Raw genomic sequence first — 27,308 nt, forward strand, 5'->3', positions numbered from 1 at the left:
CAACGGTTAAACAAAGATGGCGCTCGCAGCCGCCTTACTTTGGTCTGTTTTGAAGCTCTTTTGCTTATTTTTGTGGTTCTCAGCCGTCACTACGAACGAAAGTACAACAAGCTACAACTGGAACACGACGTTTGGTGAGCAGAACGTCACATACAACGTTACTGACAGCTATACAACTGTGCAGCCGACAGAGTTTGACTGGACCACATCGACACCGAGCTCCAGCAGCACACCGCGGACCACTGAGCCGAGCCTTCCCGCCGAGCCGCTGCCCCTCTCCGGCCGCCTGCTCACTCCTCTCACCGGCGGTAACGACACTGTTTAACCCTCTTAAGTCTTCGTGTAATAGCTTAGCTAATAGCTAGCTAGCTTAGCTCTGTGCTTTATAAAGCCTCTGTGGTTGATGGTTGTTGTAGAGTATGTGCCAGTTAGTGACAAGTCATCAATCGACAACTCAAAACGAAACAAGTAAATGTGTTCCTCTGGTGTTCATCCAGACATTTTTAAACTGAGATATGTTAAAATGGAGTTTGCACATTTAACTGCACACACACACACACACACACACACACACACACACTCAAACAATATATGCAATACATGCTTACTGTATGTAAACATTCTGCATCGTCACATAAAGATGATGTGCTTTGAAAACAATTAAATATACAATAAAACAAATAATAGTAGCGAATAATAGCCTTAGCAGGCTTATTTTTGGGACAGGGGTCTATTTATGGGATGGGCTATTATTTCCTGTCACACAAAACTTGCTCAGCAAAGATGGGAATACAATTAAATCATTTATTGAATCTCTCAAGACCTGAGCAAAAAAATTGCTTTATTTTATTGAAAAACATGGGAAGACAAACAAACAAAATAAGAAAGTTGCAAAAAAAGAGATCTGTAGATGTAGAAGACTATTTTTTCAAAAGTTTGGGAAAAATGTCCAGTGAAGTTTATTCATAATTTTCAGGCATTTTTTCCAGATCTTTTCTTGCTTTGAATTGTTTTTGTTTGTTTTGTTTTACTTTCTTGTTTTGTTTGTTCACTGTGCTGATGTAACCTCCTTTTTGGTGCTTCTGGTTTCAGTAAAAATAATTGAATGATTGAATTGTATGGTAGTATTTTGAATTGTATGGTAGTATTTTATCTATATTTAGAAGCAAAGTATTGTTTTTTTAACTACATAAATTATTAATACTGCCAAGTTAAATAAAACTTATGGTAGTCTACTCAATCAATAATATCAATTGCTTTTTCAGTCCACTAGATACATTTTGCTGATGATTAAAGTAAGACAAACTTTATCCTAATAGATTAAAATAGATTCCTTTAAATGTTTTCCTTAATAGGACCTGAAAAAAGTAATAAATCACAAAAGATAGAAATATATGTTATAATACTCAATATATCACAAAACATTTAAAATCACAATGATATTGTATAGTGACCTAAGTATCATGATAGTATCGTATCGCGGGGCTCTGGTGGTTCCCCTCAACTGGTTCATACTCAAGCATACGTAGACATATCCCATATATTATAGTAAAATGCATATACACACATTTCAGACACATGGCCATTTAATATATGTTAACACAGGATATCACTAAACCAAGGCCATATCTCTATAAGAAGAAGGTGTAGGCAGGTAGCTTTGTTCAAGACAGGTGGATGAAGCAGCTTTGTTTAAAGAATGTCTGTCTAACCTGAGTGTTGCTGTGTGTGTTTCAGTTGACAGGTTGTGTCCCTGTGATGAGCACAAGGACGTGTGTGATGTCAACTGCTGCTGTGACAGAGCGTGTAGTGAGGAGGTGTCTCTGTTCACCGGCTGCTCCGTGGACACTGTCAGGTAAGTGTCCAACCTGGTCCACAGGAAGGGGTCATACTGTACATTTCAGTCATATCTTTAAGAATAGATTTTAAGGTTCTTTTAATTGTTTTTAAAGCTCTTATTGATTTGGGGCCGGCCTCCATTGCAGACTTTCTGTCATTCTATAATCCCTCACGAGCTCTCAGATCTTCTGCTGTTTGGTTTTTAAATAAGCATGATTATATACACAAGAAACTGGGCAGCGCAGCTTTTGTTTATTATACTCCAAAATTATGGAATACCCCTCCAAAAAACATGTGAGAAGCTGTCTCTGTGAACATTTTTAAATGAAAAAAAACATTTATTTAGTCTGACTTTTAATTAATGTAACTCTAACTGTATTTATTATTTTACATCAATTCTCATCAGTTATTTTTACTGTTCTTACTGGTCTATGTACTTTGTACTTTGACTCTTATATCTTGTTTATCAACATGCCTTTTGATTGTCTTGTTTTTTGTGTTGCATTTATTTTATTGTGAAGCACTTTGAGCTGCATTACTTGTATGAAAAGGGCTCGATAAATAAAGTTTATTATTATTATTATATCATTATAAAATAAGATTACTTCATGAAGCACAGTTAACTTGTAAATAAACCATATCTATAAATGAAATTGTGTGCTTGCTTATGGACAGATTGAATGATCTTTTTTGTCTGTTGTGTATCAGTATGAAAATTACTCTCCAATTCAACATGTTTATATCTGTACAGGCTCATCCTGAGTGTTCTTTTTTATTTTTTGCAGCGGCCCAAAGCAGCTGTGCAGCCACGATGTGGCGTCCTACTCTTTAGGGACAACAATGGACGGTTACTCCGAGCTACAGTCCGCTGTCAGGAAGGAGACTAATTATGACATCTTCTGCATTTACTCACAGAGCCGTAAGTCCTGTTCATTTAAAGTGATGTTCATTCGGATCAAAAATGTTTGGTTTCACAGTAGGGCTGGGAGATATGGGCTAAAAATGATATTGCAATATTTTTAGGCTCCATCTCAATTCACAATATATATTTCAATGTTTTTAAATCTCCTCAAAAGTAGGTCATTAATGCTAGAACTGGTAGACAGAATCAGTTTTTTTAACTAGATTCTCTATTTGATGTGACAATATTGTAGAAAGAACATATACACTTACACAGCACCATTTTTTGATTAATAATCATAAGTGATGTGGATATAATGATTAAATGGGTAAAGGCAAGTTTTAAAACAAGTAGAACTGTCTGATAAGTTGAGAAGAGCACATAACTTTACTGTAATGCAATGTTTAAAATCAGGAAAAAACACCATTTATTCCATATCGTCATCTAACATATCCAATATTGAAGAGGATATATAGACTCATATTTCAATATGATATATCTTTATATTGCCCAGCCCTATCTCACAACCCTGTTTTCGTCTTTTCTTGATTGATTTCAACACTTTCATCTCTTCCAAACGACAAAAAAATAGCAGCAGACTTTTAGAATATTACAAAAACTTATTTGGCGAAACCGTCTGATGTGATATGAATATGAATTATTTTTGCTTGTTTGCTTCTGTTTCTGTCTGTGTTTGTTATTGATGTTTGCATTGATATTATGATTATTTATTGTTATTATTTACCATGATCTTTTCAGAATGTCAGTGATCTGTGCTCTCATGTATGTTTTTGTTGTTGTTTACCTGACATATTTTGTACGTTTTTATAAAGTAAAGCTGAAAGACCTGCGACTGAAATATTTTCAAAGACAATAGCACTTAGTACTGAAGTCTTACGCCAACTGGTCGGTATTATATGTAAACTAACCTAAATTTAAATGAGTCTGGTGTTATTTTTCTAATTTTCAGAATACAGATATTTAGAATATCAGTGTATGGCCACTGATTTAGACCACAGACAGAATGCAGTCATGTCACACAGTTATTTTTGATTTTGTCCAGGTGTTGACGGATTCTCTCATCCCTCGCCTGCTCTCCCAACTGACAGGAACTTTGACTCCCTCTATAAACAGTTTACCAGCTTTATTTTCGGCTCAGAGGAGAGCTCAGGTGTGCCGGTGTCTGCTGCTGCAGAGCTCCAGGTTTCTCCTGGATACAAGGCAAGTCTCTGCTTTAAAGAATTAACTCTTGTTTGTCTCACACTGATTATTTGTAATTATCATGAAAGAGCGATGTTGATTCTGTGCTGCTGGTTTCTGGTTCAGTATGGGGACGTGATGGTGACAGCAGGAGTGAGGGGACAGAGGGGGACGCTCCTGCTGCCAGCTCCTGGTGTCACTGCTGACTGTGTGGACAGCAGTCCCGCAGGTAACTTCTGTGCACTTAAATGTGGAACAGTGTCACTTTTGCTCAGTCATGGCCACTGTGGCAGTTGTGTGACAATTATTGGATAATAATAGATGCTTAAATGGTAAATGGACTTACATTTATAAAATAAAATGCAGTAGATTATAGATTAACTAAATGCACCCTGTGCAATGGGAAGTTAGCATGATAGTGAATTGAATAAGATGCTTTATTCAGTTAATTCCACGTATGAATGTTTTAATAAGTGAAAAGTTTGACAGCATACTTAGCTGACATTGGTAGCATGCTAGCTGTGTAACATATAGAGTGTATTCATAGTAATTAATATGTCTTATAACAAAATATTTCACAAAACTGTCTACACACCTGGCAGGACAGCCTCTACACTCATATGTCATCATGCATCACTGGTCCTGTTTTTGTCACTCTGCTGCTCCATGTGCATATTTCATAAGGGTGGACAGCATGTCTGTGGTGCTGTTTGAAACATCTGTAGAGAAATGCATTTCTGTACATTGAACACAAGAGGGTGTACTTATGTTAAATTACAGAAACAAAAGTGTTTTGAATGAGGCTCAAAGAGTTGTAACAGATGCAAAAATGCAAAAAATTCAAACGGTTCTGAAAACTTCGAATATTGACAAAAGTTTTGGAGTTGGTGTGTAAACATGGTTGAGAGGAAAATATTGATTTGGTGTGCAAAGGCCTTACCACTAAGCTGTTGACCTGTAGATGTTTAATCAGCCTCAGTCAGGCAACAGCAGCTGAAGCCATTCATGCTTTAAACAATAATAATAATAATAATGATAATGATAATGATAATAATAATAATAAACCAAAAAATGCTTCATGTTGACCTCTGCCTTGTCTGTTTGATTTTGTTACCTTTGGTGGCCTTATACAGACAGGTAGATTTTAATTTGTCCTCGCTTAAACACTGATGAAAACTGCAGTTGCAACACCTCAACAGTGTCATAGCACCTCTTAACAACACAAGGATTTTATATTTATGATTGGACCTGCAGTCACACTCATGGATATGTCACCTGACTGTTCTCATGATACAACCTACAACAGACAGTACAAAGTGCAACAAACAAATGCAATAACACAGTACGCAGTAAAGGTTTGAATCACAGCAGGGAACATGTGGCTTATACAGCAGACTTTCTGCTTCTTCAGAAACACACAGAGAAAATACTTCATGCTTTTATTTAGTCATATTAATATACTTTTATTTTCACATGCCATTATTTTTTTAAGGTTTCTTTCAAATCTACAGCTTACAGAGTGCTTATTTGTTAAGGAGTGGTCTGACATTTTAGGAAACAAGCCTCTTTACCGTCTTATTATTGTAATTTCGTATTTCAAACATGCTTAAAAGAAACAGTGTTTCTCATTTTATATGTGTGTGTTGTTGCTGTGTGATCCTCAGCGTTCCTGAAGGATCAGAGCAGTGTGTGTTCCCGCCGTGTGGTTGTGGAGCAGGACTGCAGCTCTCTGGAGGCCCTCAGCATGGACACCTACACCGACATCCTGCTCTTTGCTGTGAGTCCCATATTTACTCTGACACACACTGCTGCTGCGTCCACCCTCAAACACTCCTTAAGGCCAGGACACATGCCCCGTCTTTAACTGCCCTACTCTGTGACAACTTTAAAAAGTGTGGAGGCATTTAAGGTTGCTAAGCAACCGTAACCAGCACTGTATCATAGCCTGCTGACCAGAAATCCTGAGTGCACAGCAGATGTTCTTCCAGCAGTTGTTTTTGGAGTGTGTATCAGGCCTAAAATACTGTCCGTGAGATTGTGAAGTTAAGGGTGGCCTTGCACTTAAATCATTCACTTCTTATCCATAAATAGAATGATATTTACAGATGAAGAAAAATATATCCTCTGGCTGTGATTGGTTTCTTTCACATGACGTTCAATGCCTGCTGCAGCGTTCCAAAAGTTAACTCTGTCTCGATGCACAGCCTTCGCACCCTGAAAAACATGCGCTAAGGAAGCTAGCACATTGTGAGGCATCACTCTTGCCTTTGGAGCCCTCCTATAATAGAAACAATAGATTTCAAGGTTCAAAAAATGTGGCATGTGTTTAGGCTCTTAGGAGTTATTCACACACGCACAGGATTTATCTGAAAACAGTTTTTTTTATGCGTTTTGGCTTTTTATCCGCACACACACTGTGGATCTTTTGTAAAACTGTTCAGTTTTTCACAGACTGTTTTCAGTGTAGATGTGTAGAGAAGAGTTGAGATGTCACAGTGTGTGCTGTTATCTCCTTTGTCAGACGTCACTAATAATATGACGGATGTGGCCAACACAGTGCTGGCTCTAACCTTTCTAACAGGAGTTTTGAGATATGTAAAGTTACTGTTTTCACTATATTGAGGAACAGAGACGTCAGAATGACAGAGGTCACTGCTTCAGAAAGCCTTCTGGTAATAGCTTTTTCCCAGGCCTATAATTGACCAACAGCTTCTTCTTTTTTGTGTATCTTCAGGGTTGCAGTTCTATCACCGCCTGGTAGTTTGATGTGCTCTTCACAGCACTTTATTTGTGTTTAGGGTTTTGTTTTTGACAGATTTTTTTTTATTAAAACAGTGCATGTGAGAGAAAAATACCTTGTCTGTGTGGACAAGGCTTAACTCTCTCAGACATCATCAGTGAATGATTTTTAATACACATTAGAACATACACTGAGATTAAAGGGACAGTCTGCTTAATTTACAGCACACAAGTCTTTTGTGTACTTAATAGCTGAGTTATTTTTTTAAAATATTATTTTATGGGTTTTATTTGAAAGAGCAGTTTTAGTGTGAAATGGGATAGAGAGGGGATGACATGCAGCAAGAGGAGGAGTTGGAATCAAACCCGTGGCTGCTGGGGTAAGGACATAGCCTTTGCCTGCTCTACTAGACGAGCTACTGAGCGCCCCAAAGAAGTCCATTTATTGTTGTAATTTACGTTTTGGTGGGCTCACTGTTTGTCAACCTTCCATTCTGGATCTGCAGCTTTTTTCTTCTACCTGCTACACTCATGGACATTTACAAGAAATATCTCTGGTAGCTGGAAATGATTCCGGGTCAACTTCTCTTTTTTTTTATTTTTTTTTTTTTTACTAATTTGGTAACATGAATGTTTGTTCATAAGCACAAGATCAAATGAGTTCCTGTATTGTAAATGCTGAAAACACAGAAAAACCCCTCAAATAAAGAATCAGTTGATTTTAACATAAAGATGCTAAAATAAATCTTTTTCACTCTACAGGGGAAGACTGAAGATGCTGCAGTGAGTATGCCTTCTTTTCTTTCACTCTGAAATGATCTGTTTTTAGTCCGTTTTTAGATCCGTATTTAGTTGATCAACACAAAAACTGACAACTATTTTAATAAGCAAATAATTATTTCAGTCCAGTAAGAAGATTAAAAGCTACTTCATAACAAGACTTTTGAAATAAAAGTAATCCAAAATATTGCCTTTGTATTTGTGTGTTAAACTATGATGTGCAGAGGTCTACAGTATGTCTTTACACTAAGAGATATTTTAGTTGATTTATTTAGTCAGCTGATACAGATGAAGGTGCGCTCCTGGATTTAGTTTTAGTTCCCAGTAGAGCCTCCAAACTCCGTAATGACCTGATGGAAGTTTGGGAATATGCAGGTGTTATTGGGTGCTTTAAAATAACAGAGCAGTCTGTGTAAACAATTTTCACATGAACATGTCTAACTAGGAAATTTAGCAAGACGCTGGCATACCTTTTGCGCAAATAATAGACAGAACCCCCAAAAACATGTGACATGCCACATACTGCAACAAGTTTGCACAGAAAAAGTTGCTGCAATGTGAGGACAGGAAACATTTTTACATTTACAGAGAAGAGGGAAGTATTCACATAATGCCCCATTTGCATCATCACCACATCAAAACAATTTATTCAAAACATACTGGTAGAGTTGTAGATTGTTTAAAATACTCCCCCCCAGCTTTCATTGATATCCATACATTTAAGGATGTTATGAAAATCAATCAGTCAGAACATGAAACTTAATCTGTGCTTTAATGACCCCATATCTGGCATATCTGTAAGAGAAATGGACGGCTGCATGGAATGTCCTGAAATATGACTTAAGGTCTGCAGCCATGTTAGCAGCTCTGTAACTTGACTGAATGATTTTTTGGTTCACAATTATAATACAGAGAGCTAACACATGCTAACTAGTACTGAATACAAAGAATAGCAAAGGCTGATGGGAATATCATCAGTTTAAAACTACCGTATGAGTGGAACATGAATGTCTGCAGAGATGTCTCAGTCTGGACCAAAGCACTGAACTGATAGATCCACCTGCATTGCAATCCCCAGCAAAATACCTATGTAACTGCAAGATTTGGGGTGGATTTTAATAAAAGCTGACTAATGTGCATGTTTGTGATGCTGTTGGAGGTTGTTCGTGTGGACGTGGCTTCAGTCGTCCTGCAGTCTGTGGATGGGACTCAGACAGAGCTAGAGATCAGCGGTGGAGAAAACCTCAACTCTGTTCTCCTGCAGCCGAGCCTCTGTGCTAATGTGGTGCTGAAGGTGAGTCAAACACACTCCAACACACGACTGTCTGAAGGGACCCTCCTGTAGTTGAGGATTAAAAAAGCTGCAAATGTAAAAATATTTCAGGTAGAGCTGGGCAATATATCAATATACCGTAAAACTTCAGTTCAAAGCCTGAGCTTTTATTTGCTTAAATCGTTGTCATTACGTGTCATTCTGTGTGCTGTCATCTGCTGTTGTTAGCAGCTTTGTTTGATTACTAGTTTTCTTAGCTTACTTTTGGCTCTGTGTGTGCCTATGATGATGCTGACTTTGGTTGCTTGATGACACTTGTTCTGTGTGGTGTTATTATTTAATATTGCACTGGGTAGTTTGTAGCTTATCAACGGCGTTTTGTGTTGAAGCGCCTGAGTTAACCCAAAAAGTCATTGTCTTTTGAACTAATAAGACAAATTTGTCTCATAGGTTGCCTATGTGATCAGGTACAACCCAGCAGGAGAGATAGTGAATGCGTCTGTGTCTCTGGTGCTTGGATTTATCCGTGAAGCAGCACTGACCCTGCAACAGGAGTTCCACATCACATTTGTCAAGGTAGTGTCTCAACTTGAATTGTCTCCCTATCATGTAATGATGTCAAGAAATGGGTTACTTGAGATGATAATTTAGAGCTTCTTTGGCAGAGGGGTCAAAGCTTCTGCTGATGTCAAAACACAAATACAGTGACAAATGAATCAAAGCGCTGTACAAAAAAAAACCCGCTTACTTCATGGAAGAGCACCCTTCCCAAGGGTTTAAGTGTGTCTGATCCTGTTTTTTTTTTTTTTTTTGGAGAAAAAACTGCAAAATGATTTTGTAGACTTACAGCAGTGAGGGGTGGTACAAAATATCCACACATACATTTTTAAAGCTCTGATTTAGTGAAAATAAATTAAGTCCTGCGCAAACTAAAAATGTACAAAATGTTTGTTTTTGAGACTTAATATTAGTAATTTGTTTTATCTTGTGTGTTTTCAACAGGAGGATGGGGAGGAGGTGGCCGTTCACTACAGTGGAAATCCAGGTTATGTGGTTGGACTGCCTCTTGTGTCAGGAACAAAAACAGCAGAATATCCTTTACCTGCCTGGACGCTGGACTCCCCTCACCTTGACTTGTGCTGCATTCATGCAATGTCAGTAGGTCACAGTTTCCAAGTTGGGAAGTCATTCTTCCGACTTGTTTGTGTGTTTCAAGATGGTAAAGTGGGAACAACATGGAAGCTACAAAGAGGATGGGTTGCATTTTAATGCTAAGAGCATTTAAACAGGATGTCGATAGCTGTTCCCAGTTTATTCATGACAATTAAGAGTAAAGGAAACGAATAATGTTAGTCATAATTTCAAAGATATGTATTTAAAGCCACTAAAATATAGCTTGAAAATATCTTTACTTGACTTGTTTTCAGGGTTTATGCGAAACAAAATAAAATTTATAACCAATCTAGGTCACTATACATAGACAACAGTTAATATTAATTTACATGTGATCAGAAATTGATATTTAATGTGTGAATTAAATAAAAAGTTTCTTAGCATTGACCAAACCTTGATTTTTGCCCGCCACGTTTAGGAATTTATGACATCGTGTCGGCAGCTCATGCTATAAAATTATCTCCGGGGGGGTGCTGGTTAGGTCCGTTTGTAAAGCATGCGTCCCATATTCAGAGGCTCCTGTCATATCTCTAGCTGTCCTATCAAATAAATGCTATGAAAACTCTCAAAATATCCAAAATGAAATTATCTCGTTTTTTCCAACACGAGAGGCCGTTCAAGTGAATTTTCAAAGTGGGAAAGTCGTCGTTCCAATTATTCCGGCATCACATGAATGCAGCCTCATACACAGTATGAATCTGTAGCAGCAGCAAAGTGTTAAGGCTTCTTTGAGAGAGTTTGATGAGAAAGAGATATCCTGATGTTCTACAAGGTCCGGGGTTTGTCCTTAACAGTTGTCCTCACAGGGATCGCTCGAAGCATCGACCCCAGAGACACACTGTCTCTTCTCCACAGTGCCGAGGACCAGGACTGTCTGCAGGGTCCACATCAACGCTCCCCTGTCCTGTTCGGTGTGGACTCTGTGTCCGGCTGCACATTAAGGCATGACAGCCTTAGATTGAAAAAATCTAGTCACTATGGTCAGGTTCAATGCTTCCCGATGTCTTAACACATCTGTGTCTTGTTTCTGCAGACTGGAGGATGCTGCCAACTGCTCCCTGGTCTTTCAGGTGCTGTTGGATGTTCTGAGAGGACCGCACCGTGCTCTCTATGTGGCTTCTTTTGGAAACTCCCCATTAGAATATCCACTGGACTGGGTGCCAATCATGAGCAACTTCAATCCTGCGGTGAGTTTGAAAACAGAAGCGTCTCAGGTCTAGCAAAATCCTGTTTCTGACTGATGAAGTGTCAGGGCCCATACACTGTTGTCCTTGTCGTCCCAGAATACAAGCACAGGGGAAGAATACATTTAGTAACGGAAGTACGTCCGACTCGTGGTCAAGATTTATCCAGTTTATGATATAGACCAAATTACAATCCTAAGTGTTTGTTTAAAATAATCTAAGGGTAGAAAACCGCTGCGTTACATAGGCCTACATACAGGCTGATCAAACAGCGCTGAGTAAACTCTGCCTTCATTAATTTGTTTTAAGCCGCCTAAATAAATCAGTATCAGTTTATGTGTACTCTATATATTTAGAATATTTTCACCACTCTACCTTGCTGTAAAACACCCCTAACCGATAGGGATTTGAAGCTGTTATATCAAAAACACCAAAAATATTCCAATATAGTGTGCGATTAAACTGATATTTATTTTTTTAGGTGGCTAAAATACGTTTTGCTGCGGCCCTGTCCACAGCAGGACATTGTTTAGTTTCTGTGCTTATCAGAGGAGGTGGGTGGCTGTGGTGTGATGTTTTTATTTAAAATTTTTATAAAATACTACCTTTTCAAGTTGTATGTCTCTCACCTAAGCCAGATTTAAAAACACAAGTCCCTCTTCAGTGCTTTTTTTTAAAATGCCTGACCTGTTTTGCAGCTAGCTTCTCTGTAAGGAGGCGGAATAACGTTATAGAGTTAGGCTATATTTTGATGATTGAAAAATGGCACAGCCATTTCACAGCGGCCTCTTGACCTCTGTCCTAAAATGTCTGATGAAAATGGGTTCTGTTGCTACCCATGACTGTGTGATTTGACTGAAGACAGTCTGGTAAGAATTGCTTTTGTTAAAATGTACTTCAAAACTGTTTTGAAATGCAAAAAAATGGAATTGAGAACGTGATTAAAAAATGCGAAATTTAGCAATCAATTAAAAAAAATAATTTCACAGATCTAATAATTACTAATAATATCTGCAACCATGGTCACTCTTTGTTTTCTCGTTAAAAAATGAAATGATGGGGCGCCCGGTGGCTCAGAGCAGACACCCCATGTACTGTGTCCCCTTCTCTCTCCCCCTTTCATGCTATATCTGTCCTATCAAGTAAAGGCATTGAAAAAGCCCCAAAAATATCTATAAAAAAATATATAAACAAAATGTCATTCTGTTCTCTTGATTATATTCAAGTATTTTTTAAGGACCCAAGTGAAGAAATGTTGAATTTGACAGTCAGAAATTTAAGTTCTGGGATACAACTAAAATTACTTCAAGCATATTGTATGAACTCTGTTGAACAGACAGCAATATGCTTTATGTTTGTGTTTTGCAGGAAGCACAGAGTTGCAGCATCCCGCTGTCACTTCATTTAGAAATTGAATGGACCAAATATGGATCCTTGGTGAACCCCCAACCTCAGATTGTAAGCATCAGAGAAGTCATCCAGAGCAACACCACCAGTCTGGTAAGACGCCCTTTTTCATAAAGACTTTCGGATTTCAATACAAAAAAATGCCATCTGATGATTTCCCCTGTGTCTGACGGTCCTGTCCTGTCCTGCCACAGGACATGTTGTCTGGAGGCAGCAGCTTCCTGCCAATCAGGAGCTCTGTGGCCTTCATACCAGTTTCTGCTGCTGCTCTTCCTGGTTACAGAGCCACGCCCACCATCAATGCCAAACTGCCCTTTGACTTCTTCTTCCCTTTTGTCTGAACGCTCCAACAGTGCTCCTGTAAATTGTGTGAATAATGTATATAGGAAGTTTGTACAAAGATTATTTAACAAACTTTTTTTAATAAATGAAATCAATTCATTTATTTACATCTTTGTGTTTTCTTTTTTTCTACACAACGTTAAGTACTTAAATTTCACAAAGCAGATGTACATTTAACTTTATGTACAGTTCATCAGTGTGAGGAATGATACAAATATTTACTGTGAAATTAAGGCAGCGGCCTTGTAGCTTTATAAAGTAGCATCCAGTAGCATCTGAATATCTGGCTTTCATTCCTGGCTTCCATCAGTGTAATGTCGGGACACCTGAATATGGATTTACTGTTACAGTTACTCAAAAAAAAGATTTACAGGTAATGTATCAACGCTTAAGGATCTGTGAAAAAGTAGTAGGAATATTGAAATTAGGTCTAAAATATAAGTTGATCATGGAATGTTCTGTTTAAAAAGAGTGCAGAAAGGTACGTGATATAATGACAATAAACAACAGCTCCACAGCAGTAAGCGCAATGAGTTAGGAGTCTATGCCGTTCTTCTTCAGGAGGGCTTGAAGTTTCTGGTTCTCTTGTTCCTGAGGGGAGATGGAGACAGACAGAGGGACAGGGTTCATACACACTTTTACCAAGACATTTCAATGACTTTGAGGCAAATTTTCAAGACTATACATTCTCTGAAATAACAACTGATACTTATTATACAGTAGATATAGTCAATGATGTTATTCCATTATTCTTATTTTTCATGACTATATAATAGCTATTTTGAAAATACATCATTTTCAAAATAATGAATTAGACCTTATTAAAATATACCTAAGGGACTATTTGTTATTGATAAGAGGGGAGGGGATGGTGCAAAATAAGGGAAGGCATGTCAAACAATTTTTAAGCACTGGGGGGGACTCATTCTTATGATTTTGGCTTTGGGGATGGGGGCATATAACTTTAAATGGCTGTATGTTTAATTTATCTTGCCAATGATTTTTTTAAGAAAACAGGCCCGTGGGTTTGGAAGGCATGTTTTCTTTAAAAATTCTGTCCATTCTTGTCTTTAAAATCTTTGGAAGTTTCTTTTTTCATTAAAAAATGTTGGTGATTTTTGAAGAAAACATGCCTTCCAAACCCATGAGCATGTTTTCTGAAAAAGCAAAACAAAACAAAAAAACCTTTAAAATGATCATTGGATTTTAAAATTACCAATGGTCCTTGAACACAATGTGTTTTGCATGGTATATTTCATTTTTCAAAACTTTTCCAGGCCTGGAAATAACTATCTGCAAATTCCATGACTTTTTCCAGGTTTTCTGTGACCGTATGAACCCTGGAGAGAGGAGTCAGTCTGTTGTTGAACCTCACTGGTACATTCTGAGAAAAATAAAGCCACGGCCACAGTACCCAAAAAACTGCAGTTCCTCAAATGGCCACTCGAGGCTGGCTCCAAGAGTGCATATTTAAGGGTGTGGCCCTTTGAGTGACAAGTGGGTGGCATCCATTGGCAAGTCGCTGCCAAGGCAACAATGATTAGGTAATGTAACCATGGTGTAACGTGTGACCCCAGATTCACAGGTGTCAAAATGTCTCAGTTACAGGCCCTGAGGACACCACAGATATAATTCCTTTAAATAATAATAATAATACAACGAATGCTCATACAATGAATTTTTCTTCACTGTAGTTCATGTGAACCTTTCTGATCTGGTACAAAGCAGCTTTTGGAACTCACCAGTTTATCACTGCGCTCCTGTAGCTCTGTGACTCTTTGAACGAGGTGGTCATAGCTCTCCTTCAGCTTGTGGACCTTCTGGTCTGCACGCGTCTTCACTGAAACCAGGATACCTACAGGGAGGTCCATAGTTTCATGATCAACCATGGGTCCTAGTAAGTATTATTTTTATGTATTCTGTATTTACAAATTTAAATAACGATATTTAAAAACTATTTTACCAAAGATGTATTTAGCCATAAATAACATTTTTTTTGCTTGAAATGCTTCTTTATTAAATGTATATAATTTTGTTCTTTTTTCTGTGAGTGTGCCCCACAGATTAGCTACTGAGACTGCCAAATGCCAGGGCCGGATTAACCTGCTCGGGGGCCCTGTGCAAAAAAAAAAAAAAAAAAAAAAGCTCTATAGGTCCCTTAAGAACCAGCTGGTGGAAAAAAGGAAAGAGTTTACAATATATTACAATCCAATATAACATCATCACAAACCGCCTCTACAGATACTACCACAGTAGTACAGTATTTATTAGGAGGTTTTTTGATGAGGTGTTTGTGTACATGCTTGTAGACAAAGTGCCACTGACCATTGATAATTCTCGCCACCCTCCAGAGTCGCAGCAGGATGAGGAGACTCATCCCAGTGAAGGCCTCTTCAAGGAAGATGACCGCGATGTCCAACACGAAGGAGACCACCACCACCACACCATCAAACACCTCAAACTTGTGCTGGAAGAACTCCAGACGGTAAGCATACAGCTTCCCAGACAGCTCCACCATGAAGAATGTGAGAAGAGCCAGGCTCAGGTAGTGAAACACCTGCAAAAACACCTGTCAGTAAACTGAAGTATAGGAAGATAGCTTCATGTAAGTAATCTGTAATCTGTGTCCTACCTCTGGAGCAATGTGGCCATGTTTCACATTGATGATGGACAGATCTATCAGCACCTCCGCCAGAACAAAGATGGCATCCAGGACTACCAAACACACCACCAACACCTGGAAGCAAAGTCAGACAGTTGGTGCTTCTCAGAGTCAAAAGAGGATCCTGAATTGGCTGGATTTCAAGGAGGCTATGTCATTAAAACTCTATTGATGACCGAGTCCTTCCCTCACAGATATATGTGTGTATCCTCAGTGTTCGTGAGGTATCCACAGTTTGTTGGTATTGAAGGCGAGGCTTCGTCAGTGACGCACAGCTTGGGACTTGCCAGTCTGTCCCACTGTGTGCTCACCGAATATCTTGCCTAGCCTCTGTCAGACCTGACTTGGAAGGACCGGTCCTACCATGGAAGCATCCTTGACTTTTAGATGCACTGAGACACATGACACACGACACATCAAACCTCTGACTGAAATGTCAGCAGTAGGACTGTATTTCTGAGCCTTGTTAAAACTGTAAAACTTTACATGGAATTACAAAACAAATCATCGAATATTTGTTTTGAACAGCAAAATCTGATTCAATTTAAATAATTCTCAGTCAGGTACAGCCCTATTATATAGTACATCAAAAGAAAAATCCAGGTTATTGTATGTTGATGATCAAATAGGAAAATGTCTTAGTATGGTATGTTAAGAAATTACACAGCAAAAATTTTAGTATACTGTGGAATAAAAAATGAATGAAGTCCTTGTATAGAATGTTATGACATAATGTTTCATTAAATGACGAAAAAGTCCTGAAATATTTTGTGATGGAAAAGTCATAGTATGTCATGAAAAAAAAAAAAAAATATATATAAAATTATATATATATATATATATATATATATATATATATATATCACATATATGTATAGTTTTAGTATTCTAAAACACACATTGTAAAATATGTCATTGAAAAAATGATGAAAATGTCATAATATCGTGGGTCTATTAAAAGAATAATTAAAAATTAAATTTGAGATTAAAAAATTATTTAAATAAAAGTCTTAGTATACTTGTCGTTCAAGACATCATAAAAATGTCAGTGTCAAATGTTAAAAAAATAATTAAAACGTCATAATAAAACTTTATAGTATATGTCGTCCCAAACATGATAAAAACGCCATAGTAAAGTATGTTGTCCAAAAATGACCCAAAATGGCATGGTATAATATATCGTCAAAAATAACCGAAAATCGCTCAAAAACATCATGGTATACCATGTCCTCAAAAATGACCCCAAAACTTCATAGTTTGGTATGCCATCAAAAATGACTGAAAACGGCCCAAAAACATCATGGTATAGTATGTCATCAAAAATGAACCCACTATGTGGTAAAAAAACAACCAAAAACATGACACTATTACGTTTTCCAAAGTTCTTTTGACATGTCATATTGTGACGTTTTGGCTATATTTTCTACATACTATGCTATGACGTGTTTTGACGTACTATACTATGATGTTTTTGATTGTTTTTTTCGCCGTTTTTCTTTTCAACATTCTATACTATGACGTATCTTGAAATGTTATTTTATGTGGTTTTTAGCTGTTTTTTACATGTCACATTTTGACATTTTTCGGCAAACTATAACGTCATTTATGGTCGTTTTTTCAACATGCTATATGATGATGTTTTTGGCCATGTTTTTAAACATTCTAAAGTATGACATATTTCAGCATGCTATGTTATGTTCTTTTCAGCAGTTTTTTGGACATGTCATATTTTGACATTTTTCGACATACTAGAGTATGGCGTCTTTGGTTGGTTTTTTTTGACATGCTATATTATGATGCTTTTGGCCATTTTTTTTCATCATTCTATACTATGATGTGTCTCAACATGCTATTTTACTTGGATTTCAGCTGTTTTTTGGACATGTCACATTTTTACATTTTTCACCATAGTATATTATGACATTTTCGTTCATTTTTTCGACATGTTTTATTATGATGTTTTTGGACATTTTTTTCGTCATTCTATACTATTCTTCTATAGTGTGGCGTTTCTGGTCATTTTTTTTCAACATGCTATATTGTGATGTTTTTGGATGTTTTTTAAACATTCTATACTATGATGTGTCTCGATGTGCTATACTATGGGGTTTTCAGCTGTTTTTAAGACGTCATATTTTGCCTTTTTTTCGACATGCTATATTATGATGTTTTTGGAGGTTTTCTCATCATTCTATGCTATGATGTGTCTCAAGATTCTATTTCATGTGGTTTTTAGCTGTTTTTTCGACATGTCATATTTTGACATTTTTCGCCATACTATACTATGGCATTTTTGGTAATTTTTCCAACATGCTATATTATGATGTTTTTAGGCGTTTTTTTTCGTCATTCTATAGTATGATGTGTCTCGACATGCTATACTATGTAGTTTTCAGCTGTTTTTTGGATATGTCATATTGTGGCATTTTTCAACATTCTATAGTATGGTGTTTCCGGTCATTTTTTTGACCTGCTATATTATGATGTTTTTGGATGTGTTTTCATGATTCTATACTATGACATGTCTCAACATGCTATATTATGATGTTTTTGGACATTTTTTAAAATCATTCTATACTATGACGTTTCTTAACATGCTATACTATGTGGCTGTCAGCCCTTTTTTTTGCCAGTTCACATTTTGACATTTTTCGAAATATTATAGTATGACGTTTTGGTCAGTTTTCCTACATGCTATATTATGATGTTTTTGCATGTTTTTTCGACATTCCATGCTAAAATGTCGTTTCTTTAAACATTGATCAGGATGGGGATAGGAGCCACAGGACGGTAGTCATTAAGACTAGACACAGTAGACTTTTTAGGTGCAGGAATGATGATGGCTGTCTTGAAGCAGAAGGGAACAGACTATGGTGAGAGTGAGATGTTGAAAATGTCACTTAAGAGATTAACAAGTTGATGGGACAAGTTTTTAGTACACGTCCAGGAATGTTGTTGGGGCCGGCGGACTTTTTTATATTCACTCTCAGCAGGAATTTTCTCACATCTGCTGTGGTCACTGAAAGTGGCCGGGTCTCTGGAGGCAGAGTAGACTTCACAGCTGAGTCCTTATTGAGGATGTCAAAGCGAGCATAAAATGTGTTCAGCTTGTCCGGCAGCATGGCCTCACATATGATGGGGGCGCTCCTGCTTTTGTAGCCTGTGACATTTTGAAAGACCTGCCACATGTCTTTAGTGCTGTTGCTGTTAAGGTCTCTTGCCAGTCTCTGCTGATGTCTCCTCTCAGCCTTCTTGATGCCAGCTCTCAGTCGTGCTCTGGCGATGATGTTTTATTTTCGGTAAATTCGTTGTTATATTAATCAAGTAATAAAAAAAAATAATAGTAAGATCAATTTAAAAAATAATCGATTGATTAATAAAAAAAAATCGATTGATTATTCGATAAAAAAATAATCGTTAGGTGCAGCCCTAGCCACATACTATACTTTGTCATGTATTGACATGCTATAGTATGTAGTTTTCAGCCCTTTTTTCATCATCTCAAATTTTGTCTTTTTTTGTTGTATAGTATGTTGACAAAAATGACCCCAAATGGCTAAAAAACATCATAATATAGTATGTAGGGCTGATTATTTTTTTTATCGATTGATCTATTAATTTTTTTTTAATTGATCTAACTATTATCTTTTTATTACTCGATTAATATAACAACGAATTTACCTAAAAATAACATTTTGTCATTTATATTTCAATATTTTATTTAATCATCTTCAATCACGGCAGGGTATACACTGCAGAGCATTATTCCCCAACAAAAATAGTCCAGTCTTAACTGGTAATCTGTGTTTTACAGTCTGATATAAAGTTTGTTTCATTCAAGTAAAAGGAATGTAGTGCAATCTACATTTAACAATCCAACACCAACACCAAAAGTTGTATGTGTGTGTGTGCATGCGTGCGTGTTTGTTTGTGCGTGTTTGTGTGTATGTATATGTATATGTTTATATGTATGTATATATATGTATATATATGCTGTTGTTTTGTTTATCTGCATGTGTTTTGGGATTCCTCTGTGTTTGGGTCTTTCATTCTGTTTTTCCTTTCTGTCAATGCACTTTGTAAACCTGTGTTTTGCTATATAAAAAAAGTTATTATTATAATATTATAAAATGGCCCACAAACGACCTTGTATAGTATGTCGTTTGACAAATGACCCAAAATGGCCCAAAACTGTCCTAGTATAGTATGTCATAAAAAAATGACCCAAAATGGCCCAAAGATCTCATAGTATAATATATCATCAAAAATAACCCCGAAATGTCATAGTACAGTATGTCATCGAAAACCACCCTAAAACGTTTTAGTAAGGTATGTCTTTAAAAATGACCTAAAATGGCCCAAAACTGTCACAAATTAGTATGTCATCGAAAAAGACCCCAAACATCATAGTATAGTTTGTTGTCAAACACAACTGAAAAAAACTGCATAGTGCAGTATGTCTTCAACAATGTCCCAAAATGGCCCAAAAACATTGCCGTATAGTATGTCATTCAAAAAACCCATAAAAAAATGTCAGTGTAGTATGTCATACAAAAAAATGATAAAAATGTCATAGTATAGCATGTCATTCAAAAATGGAAAAAAAACGCATAGTACATTATGTTGTCCAAAAAATGGTAAAATCATCAGTACATTATGTCATCCAAAAAATTTTAAAATTTCATAGTACAGTATGTCATCCAAAAAATACTAAAAACATCGTAGTATAGTATCTCATCCACAATATGATAAAAAAGTCAAAATATAGTAGGTCATCCAAAAAATCATAAAAATGTCATAGTATAATAAGTCTTCCAAAAAATGACAAAAACATCATAGTACACTGTCTTCCAAATATAAATAAATGTCATACTATAGTACATCCTCCAAAGTGTGATGGAAATGTCAAAGTATATTATGTCGTTCAAAAATTGAAAAAAAAAGGATAGAATAGTATGTTGTCCAAAAAAAATTGAAAACATCATAGTACAGTATGTTACGATAGAAACAGTATGGTATGTCGTCCAAAAAATAATAATAATGTTGTTGTATAGTATGTCATCAAAAAAAGATGAAAGCGTCATAGTTTAGTATGTCATCAAAAAAATGATAAAAACGTCAAAGTATAGTATGTTTAAAAAAAAAAAAGAATTAAAAACATCATGGTGTGTCTTCCAAAAAATAAAACAAACTCCATGGTACATAGTCTTCCAAAAATAAAAAAAAGTCATCCTTTAGTATGTCCTCCAAAGCGTGATGAAAATGTCATAGTATTATTATATTATATTATATACATAGTAGTATTATGTCATTCAAAAATTGAATATAAAAAGAAGTTATAGAACAGTACGTTGTCCAAAAAATTTTAAAACATCATAGTACAGTATGTTGTTCAAAGAACGATAAAAACTTCATAGTACGGCATGTCGTTTAAAAGATGACAAAAACGTCAGCGTTTACTTTGTTATTCAAAAATGGTAAAAACATCCTAGTATAGTATGCTCTCCAGAAAATGATAAAAAATGTCATACTATAGTATGTCATCCAAAAACTGATAAAAATGTCATAGTATAGTGTGTGGGCAAAAAAAAATGAGAAAACCGTAATAGTATTTTGTTCAACAAATTAGAAAAACGTCATTGTATAATATATCATTTAAATTTATTTAAAAATGTCACAGTATAGTAGGTTTTCCAATAATGATACAAATTTCATAGTAAATTATGTCAAATCTCACGGTATAGTATGTCGTCCACAAATGAAAAAAACGTCATAGTATAGTATGTTATTCAAAAAAAGTATGTAATAATAATAATGATAATAATTACAATCACATCATGAGGTACAGGGCTGAGAAATATCTTATATCTTATCAATATCTTATCGGTATTGTGATATATGACTAGATATTGTCTATTTTGAATATTTTGCAGGGTTTCCCTAGCATTATACCAGGGGTGCACCCCTGAAAATAAGATTCCCCAAGAGTGAAATCAATTTTTTTTTAATTTCATATATCAGCCCCAAATCACAACAGAAGTCATCTAAGGTCGCTTTTCATATAAAATTGGTGATGATTTATCTGATTTATATTTCAGTCTGTACTGCGTCGCTGTCAAATGTTCTCCTCTTCTTCTTCTTGGGCAGGGCTTCACCCTGATGCACACACACACACACACGCACACACACACACACACACACACACACACACACACACACACACACACACACTCACAGTCAGACAGAGGGTAGAGCGAGCAGGGAGCATTCTTCATGTGTTTGGTTTAGTGCACTGTAAAGCAGTGCAGCTTTTGCGAGTGATACGTCACCTGACAAACACTGATAGTCTCATGGAGAATGGGGAATTATTTAAGTTTTCTTTTTTGGTTGGCAATAGGGGACCCAGGGAGGGGTCCCTCGGGAAACCATCCTCATCCAGCCCAACCAGTAAACCAAGGGAAAAGACTGTTTTGGGTAACTTGAAATCTGAAGTGTTGTCTTTTCCTGGTGTCAAAGGCTGCATTAAAAATGGAATAATTTTCTAAACTTACCAGACTATTCTAGATGTTCTTATATTTGTCTTTACCAATTTAGTAATTATATCCAAATAACTGACGATTATTTATCAAAATTGTGTAAATATTTTGTGAAAGCACATGATACCTACAGTAGTGCTGCAAAATTGATATTGAGATTATTTGTGTAAAAAATATCATGATGATGTATTTGTTCCATATTGCTCAGCCCATTCATGGCCCCCTGAATCGGATGAAAATTGTGAGATTCCCACCAGCATCTCGGGCTGATGAGCATTATGTGTGTATCCACATCAGTGACATTGATGTGTGGAAAAAACATAAAACATTGCTTTCAAAATGATCTGGCGTTGCCCTAGCCACGGATGCATTGAAGAGACTGGGTTGGCCTACCTGGAACCGTTCGGAGCTGTAGAGTCTTTGCAATGACTCCCTGAAGGTCAGCGTTGTTGGAAACTGGCCAGTGGCTGGACTCAGCTCCTCGCTGGCCGCGTGCAGCTCTACATCCTCCCACTGGAGCGGCTCCTTATCGCCCACAGTGGTGAAATAGCTCAGGTACCGAGCCATGACGGCAGGCTTTAAGACAAGAGTGAACCACCTCAGCTCACCTCAGAGGGAAGAATGGAAATGTTCATTTTAATTCAAATGTAGATGTCATCAAGAGCTGCACGGCGACATTACACACCTGTTTCTCATGCAACTTACAAAATATTTTTTCTGTTATTTCAGAAAACGCCTTTGGCTGGCCGTGCAGCTTGTTAATAGCAAAACCAAATTATTAGAAAAGTTGCTGACTAATGCCAGTCAGTGACAGCCAGAGCGAAACTGTTTTCACCGTCAGCCACCCTGAGCTGTGTAATTGTCAGCATCTGGGCAGATTTCTCCATATGTTAGACAATCTGAGTTTGCTTCTCCTTTTTTTAGGTTTGCGACATGTTATTGAGAAAGCAAAGCATCCCAGTCTGTGTCAAAAGGAAGCTGGAGGCGACACACACACATACTCACAGTCCAAGGGCTACTTGCGGGAAAAAAGTCACGAGATTGCTCACAGTTGAGGTGGAGGACATCACCTCCAAATAGAAAAACCGTCCCACTCTTAAAGCAGATCAACCCCCACTACATCCTCTTTCCACACAGTTAAATGGAATTAGGGCTTGGAGATTATGGAGTCTATAATTTACCAACCAACAGCTTTTTGACTCAAACAACACAGGTGAATAAGTCTAATTAGGGGAGACCGGGTTTGGTTGGCACACTTTTCACTCCTTTACATATTTCTCTGGTAAAAATATATCCTAGAAAATTCTACCCAGGTGCAAATTATGTGGAAATGAATGTGTTTTAATGTGCACAAATGTTTTCTACAATTAGGTGTCATGTTGTGCATTTCTTCCCAACAAGCCCAATCATAGGGCTGGTTGTCAGTATGCTAAAATGCTATAGTTATATTTAAAAAAGTTATCAATAGAAAAAAAATAGTACAAGAACCAGAAAACATTAACATTTAACAGAGTTAACTTTTTTGTCATACTCTAAATACATTTCCCTGATTCTGCTTACTTACTTTTACTTCAGTAATATTTTCAATGCACAACTTTAACTTGTATCAGTGTTTTCACAATGTGGCATTAGTAGTTTTACTATGGTAAGGGAACCGAATACTTCCCATCTAGCATCTTTTGGTTCAAAAACATTCTGGTACAATGCAACCAATGCAATGTTTTAGAAACATTTTCAGCTGCAACTTTTCTTTAAGTCCCAGGATGTTCTTCTTAAAGTTAGGGTAATGTTCTCTATAAACATACTATATATATATATATATATATATATATATATATATATATATATATATATATATTTTTTTTTTTTTTAATTATTATTTTTTTATTTATTTTTTTTGTTAAAATATCACATTACATTACACATTGATAAAAAAATTAATGTTCTGGAATCTAGGGCCTCAATAACAAGTTCTAAATGTTACATTGAAAATGCTCTTCCTTTGTTCTCATGTAACACTGTGGGAAAATTTTATAAAAAAGAACATTCTCTGATCTGTCACCTCTTATGTCCTCAGAATGTTGCAGTTATAACGTTACATCTTAATCACTATTTAACCTTACAGGAATATTATTTGAAATGACAACATCCTTAAAACATTCTTTGAACATTAAATTAAAATGTTTTCTTTAAAACATTATTGCAACTTGTAGGTAACGTTAGTCAATGTTGTGGCAACGTTCCCCTGTTAGCTGGGTATATCTTCCACTGCTGTCTATCTAACACAGTTATACAGTTGGACAAATCCACAAATCCACTTTCCTTTTTTTTTTGGTTTTACCTTTGATATTATAGTACCTTAACTTTTTGATGTTGTTACGTAGGAGTGCAGGTCGAGAAAGCAAACGTGTTACATTGATGTTTCTGTGACTTTCTCAGGACAGCAAAACAGCTGTGTGCCAACAAACCCCGGTCTCCCCTACAATACTACAAACAACACACCAAACGTAGATTTGAACCCATGCATCCCTCCACGGAAATATGGAGGAAAAGTGTTGAGATAATCGCATTTAAGGATGTAAATCTGCAGCACTCAGACACTTAAAGACACTAAAGTGACTTCTTCTCGCTTCCAGAAAATGCCCAACATTTCCCATCAGACTTTGCAGAGATTTAGTGCTGCAGTTTGTGAGGACAACCTGTCTCTGTCTACTTTAACTGCTAACTTTTCGCAGCTGTTGGACAGGAGGCTACAACTCGTGATAAAAACATCCGTTTTGGTCGTTTTTTGCCAACCAAGCGTTTTCACTGACAGTCACGTTAAACTGTGTGAGCTCCGCGAGGGACAAACGTTTTAGCGTGTCACGCCTGACGCCGTTACTTTGACCTGAGGAACAGTTATATCGGATTAGATGTCTTACCTTTTTCTTTCCACTTTGCTTCTTGAAGCGCTCTGATCCTCTCAAGCACAGAAGTCTGCAAAGTTCGAGCAGGAAAACTCCGCCTCCGCCTTCTTCAAACCAAACCCCGTCGTGGTCTGCGCACACAGCGTCCTGTCGAGCTCCATGTAAACACAGGGTTAATGTCGATTCACTAAGCTGTAAACATTATAGAAAAAACCGTCATATTATTTATGATACACTGCTTATGTATAAACTGCCAAAATAAAATACACTAATTACAATAAAAGCCATTTCCAGCATTGTTACAACAAATCCAACAAAAGGCACATTTTTTCTTTATTTATTTATTTTGTACTATAAATGCTTCTCGAGAGATTATATACGAGCCGATTAGCAATATGGCTCTAATGCATGTCAGACAAAGTCTTGTCTGGTAATTAAAGAGCACATGTTTCTGTTTACAAAGCAATTACGATAAAATGTAGGAATTTTTGGAAGGAGTTTGGCATGACAACAGATCTGAAGAGGATGCCTCCTCATTAGCATTTCCCACAGGGCTTTACATCCTGTTATGACCTTTCTTTCCTCTTTCTTTTAACCCCCATCCGTTTGAAACGAAAGTGATGACGTGATTTCATGTGATTTCATTTTTTTGTTTTGGGTTAAAATCCAATATTTCAGTTAAGTGTTTTGTTTTGTTTTTTGAGGGATTGTTTCCTGCATCCATATCGCCTACTAAACTTATTTTACATACCTTAAGTTTTACATACTGGTGAAAACTGAAGCATATTGCACATATTCTTATTTTCTATTTTTACTAATGCTCATATTTAACTTGACTGTTTTTAAATTTATATCTTAATTCAATTGTACTTGTTTACTTCATCTTTATTTTAATACTGATTATTTCTACTTATATTCTGTATGCTTGGCATCAGAGAACCTGCACAATTTTCCCTGGGGATTAGTTAAATATTTCTTAAGAAGAAGACAAAGAAGGAGAAGTTGGAGAGGAAGAATTATATTTTAATATGATTTTTTTTCCTGACATTTTTTTACCGCATGCTATACTATGGTTTTTGTGACATTTTTGATGACATTACTTATTTAATTCACATTTCTGATGACATACTATACAATGACTTTTTTTCACATTTTTGACGGCATACTATAATATGACTTTTTAAAGACATTTTTGACAACTTATTACACTATGATTTTTATTACATTTTTGACGGCATACTATAGCATGACTTTTTTTTGTAATCACATTTTGACAACATATGATAGTATGACCTTTTGTGACATTTTTGACAATATGTTATACTATGATTTTGCTACTGTTGTCATTATGTTTTAAATAACACTGTCAGAGTCTGCTCATGTAGTATAGTTTTATTTGACGCTACTGAATTGTGCAGCAACTCTGCACCAGTACGACTCATTAACCTTTGTGTGTGACCACACTGCCACCTACTGGCCGTATGAACTCTTGCTGTCTAGGTGTTAATTCGGCATACAGTCAGGTTCCGTTTTTATTACTCCACAGGTGTGTTCACTCGACAAATAAAGAAATTGCTCCTTTAAGGTAACTTCTGAATCGTCCTGATATCCTTTATGTAAAACACAACTGGCAGAGCATTTTTGTTTTCTTATTCTAAAAGTCACTGTTTTGTCTCCATGAATAAAACATCAAATGCTGGAATGTTTTGGAGGAGCTCTGCTCATCTTAAACACCGGAGAGCCTTTGACAGGAAGAATTGAAGATATTCTGTGGGCTCCTGCTGGAACATTTCCCTGAGATATTTTTCTCACCCAGCCATACACTGAAACTGTGTTAAATACAAATCTCACTCATTTGTGCAGCTATTGTCAGCTGAATTTAACATTCAAAAATAATAAACAAAATAATATATGAAGCTAATTTTTACACCTTATTTGTTCCTTAAAACTAGAGTACAGTTTAATTTCAACATTATTGTGCAAATATATTTTAACTTTTTAGCATGTTCTAGTTCAAGTGCTCTGAAAGAAAAACCTGACTTCTGCATCTCTTTTTGGCTTCATTTTCAAACTTTAGAAAATCTGTTCAACAAAGGAAACGCGTTTTAACCCTTTTGGCCCGCTTTAATATTACGCACACTCGTATTGCTCTACTCACAAAATGCGCCGTTCAAAATCAAGCTTTAAAAATTTTATACATTATGTTCTCCTTTCGTTTATTTTCTTTTAACTATCAGTCCTAATCATAAACATCAAATATTCATTAATGTTCAGAATTTCAACCTTTTAAATGCCAAGATTTTTGTCATGATGCAACTATGTTTTTGTTTTGTTTTTTAAACATACTACATGCTTAGTATATTGTT

The 27,308-nt window shown here is 36.4% G+C and overlaps 2 protein-coding genes across 3 annotated transcripts; one reads left to right on the top strand and one right to left on the bottom strand.

Moving 5' to 3' along the window:
* On the top strand, nt 1-12,937 carry LOC121948463 (tectonic-1-like). The gene is made up of 14 exons (XM_042493862.2): nt 1-308; nt 1,738-1,855; nt 2,625-2,758; nt 3,804-3,961; nt 4,067-4,169; nt 5,605-5,717; nt 7,442-7,462; nt 8,619-8,753; nt 9,183-9,308; nt 9,735-9,823; nt 10,710-10,847; nt 10,939-11,092; nt 12,458-12,589; nt 12,691-12,937. The coding sequence occupies exons 1-14, from the start codon at nt 17-19 to the stop codon at nt 12,835-12,837; spliced, it is 1,860 nt and encodes a 619-aa protein (XP_042349796.1). The 5' UTR covers nt 1-16; the 3' UTR covers nt 12,838-12,937.
* On the bottom strand, nt 12,899-25,113 carry hvcn1 (hydrogen voltage-gated channel 1). 2 transcript variants are annotated; one of them, XM_042493863.2, is made up of 6 exons: nt 24,958-25,113; nt 22,430-22,644; nt 15,471-15,575; nt 15,164-15,395; nt 14,581-14,693; nt 12,899-13,429 (listed from the first exon to the last, which is right to left on the bottom strand). In XM_042493863.2, the coding sequence occupies exons 2-6, from the start codon at nt 22,601-22,603 to the stop codon at nt 13,373-13,375; spliced, it is 681 nt and encodes a 226-aa protein (XP_042349797.1). In that variant the 5' UTR covers nt 22,604-22,644; nt 24,958-25,113; the 3' UTR covers nt 12,899-13,372. The 2 variants fall into 2 exon arrangements, with proteins under 2 accessions (XP_042349797.1, XP_042349798.1); XM_042493864.2 differs by having other exon boundaries at nt 22,430-22,612; nt 24,958-25,103.
* Nucleotides 25,114-27,308: the final 2,195 nt, after the last annotated feature.

The sequence above is a fragment of the Plectropomus leopardus genome, chromosome 8 (assembly GCF_026936395.1).
Source record: "Plectropomus leopardus strain MGB_pleo_1.0 chromosome 8, ASM2693639v1, whole genome shotgun sequence".
Classification (NCBI taxonomy): Eukaryota; Metazoa; Chordata; class Actinopteri; order Perciformes; family Serranidae; genus Plectropomus; species Plectropomus leopardus.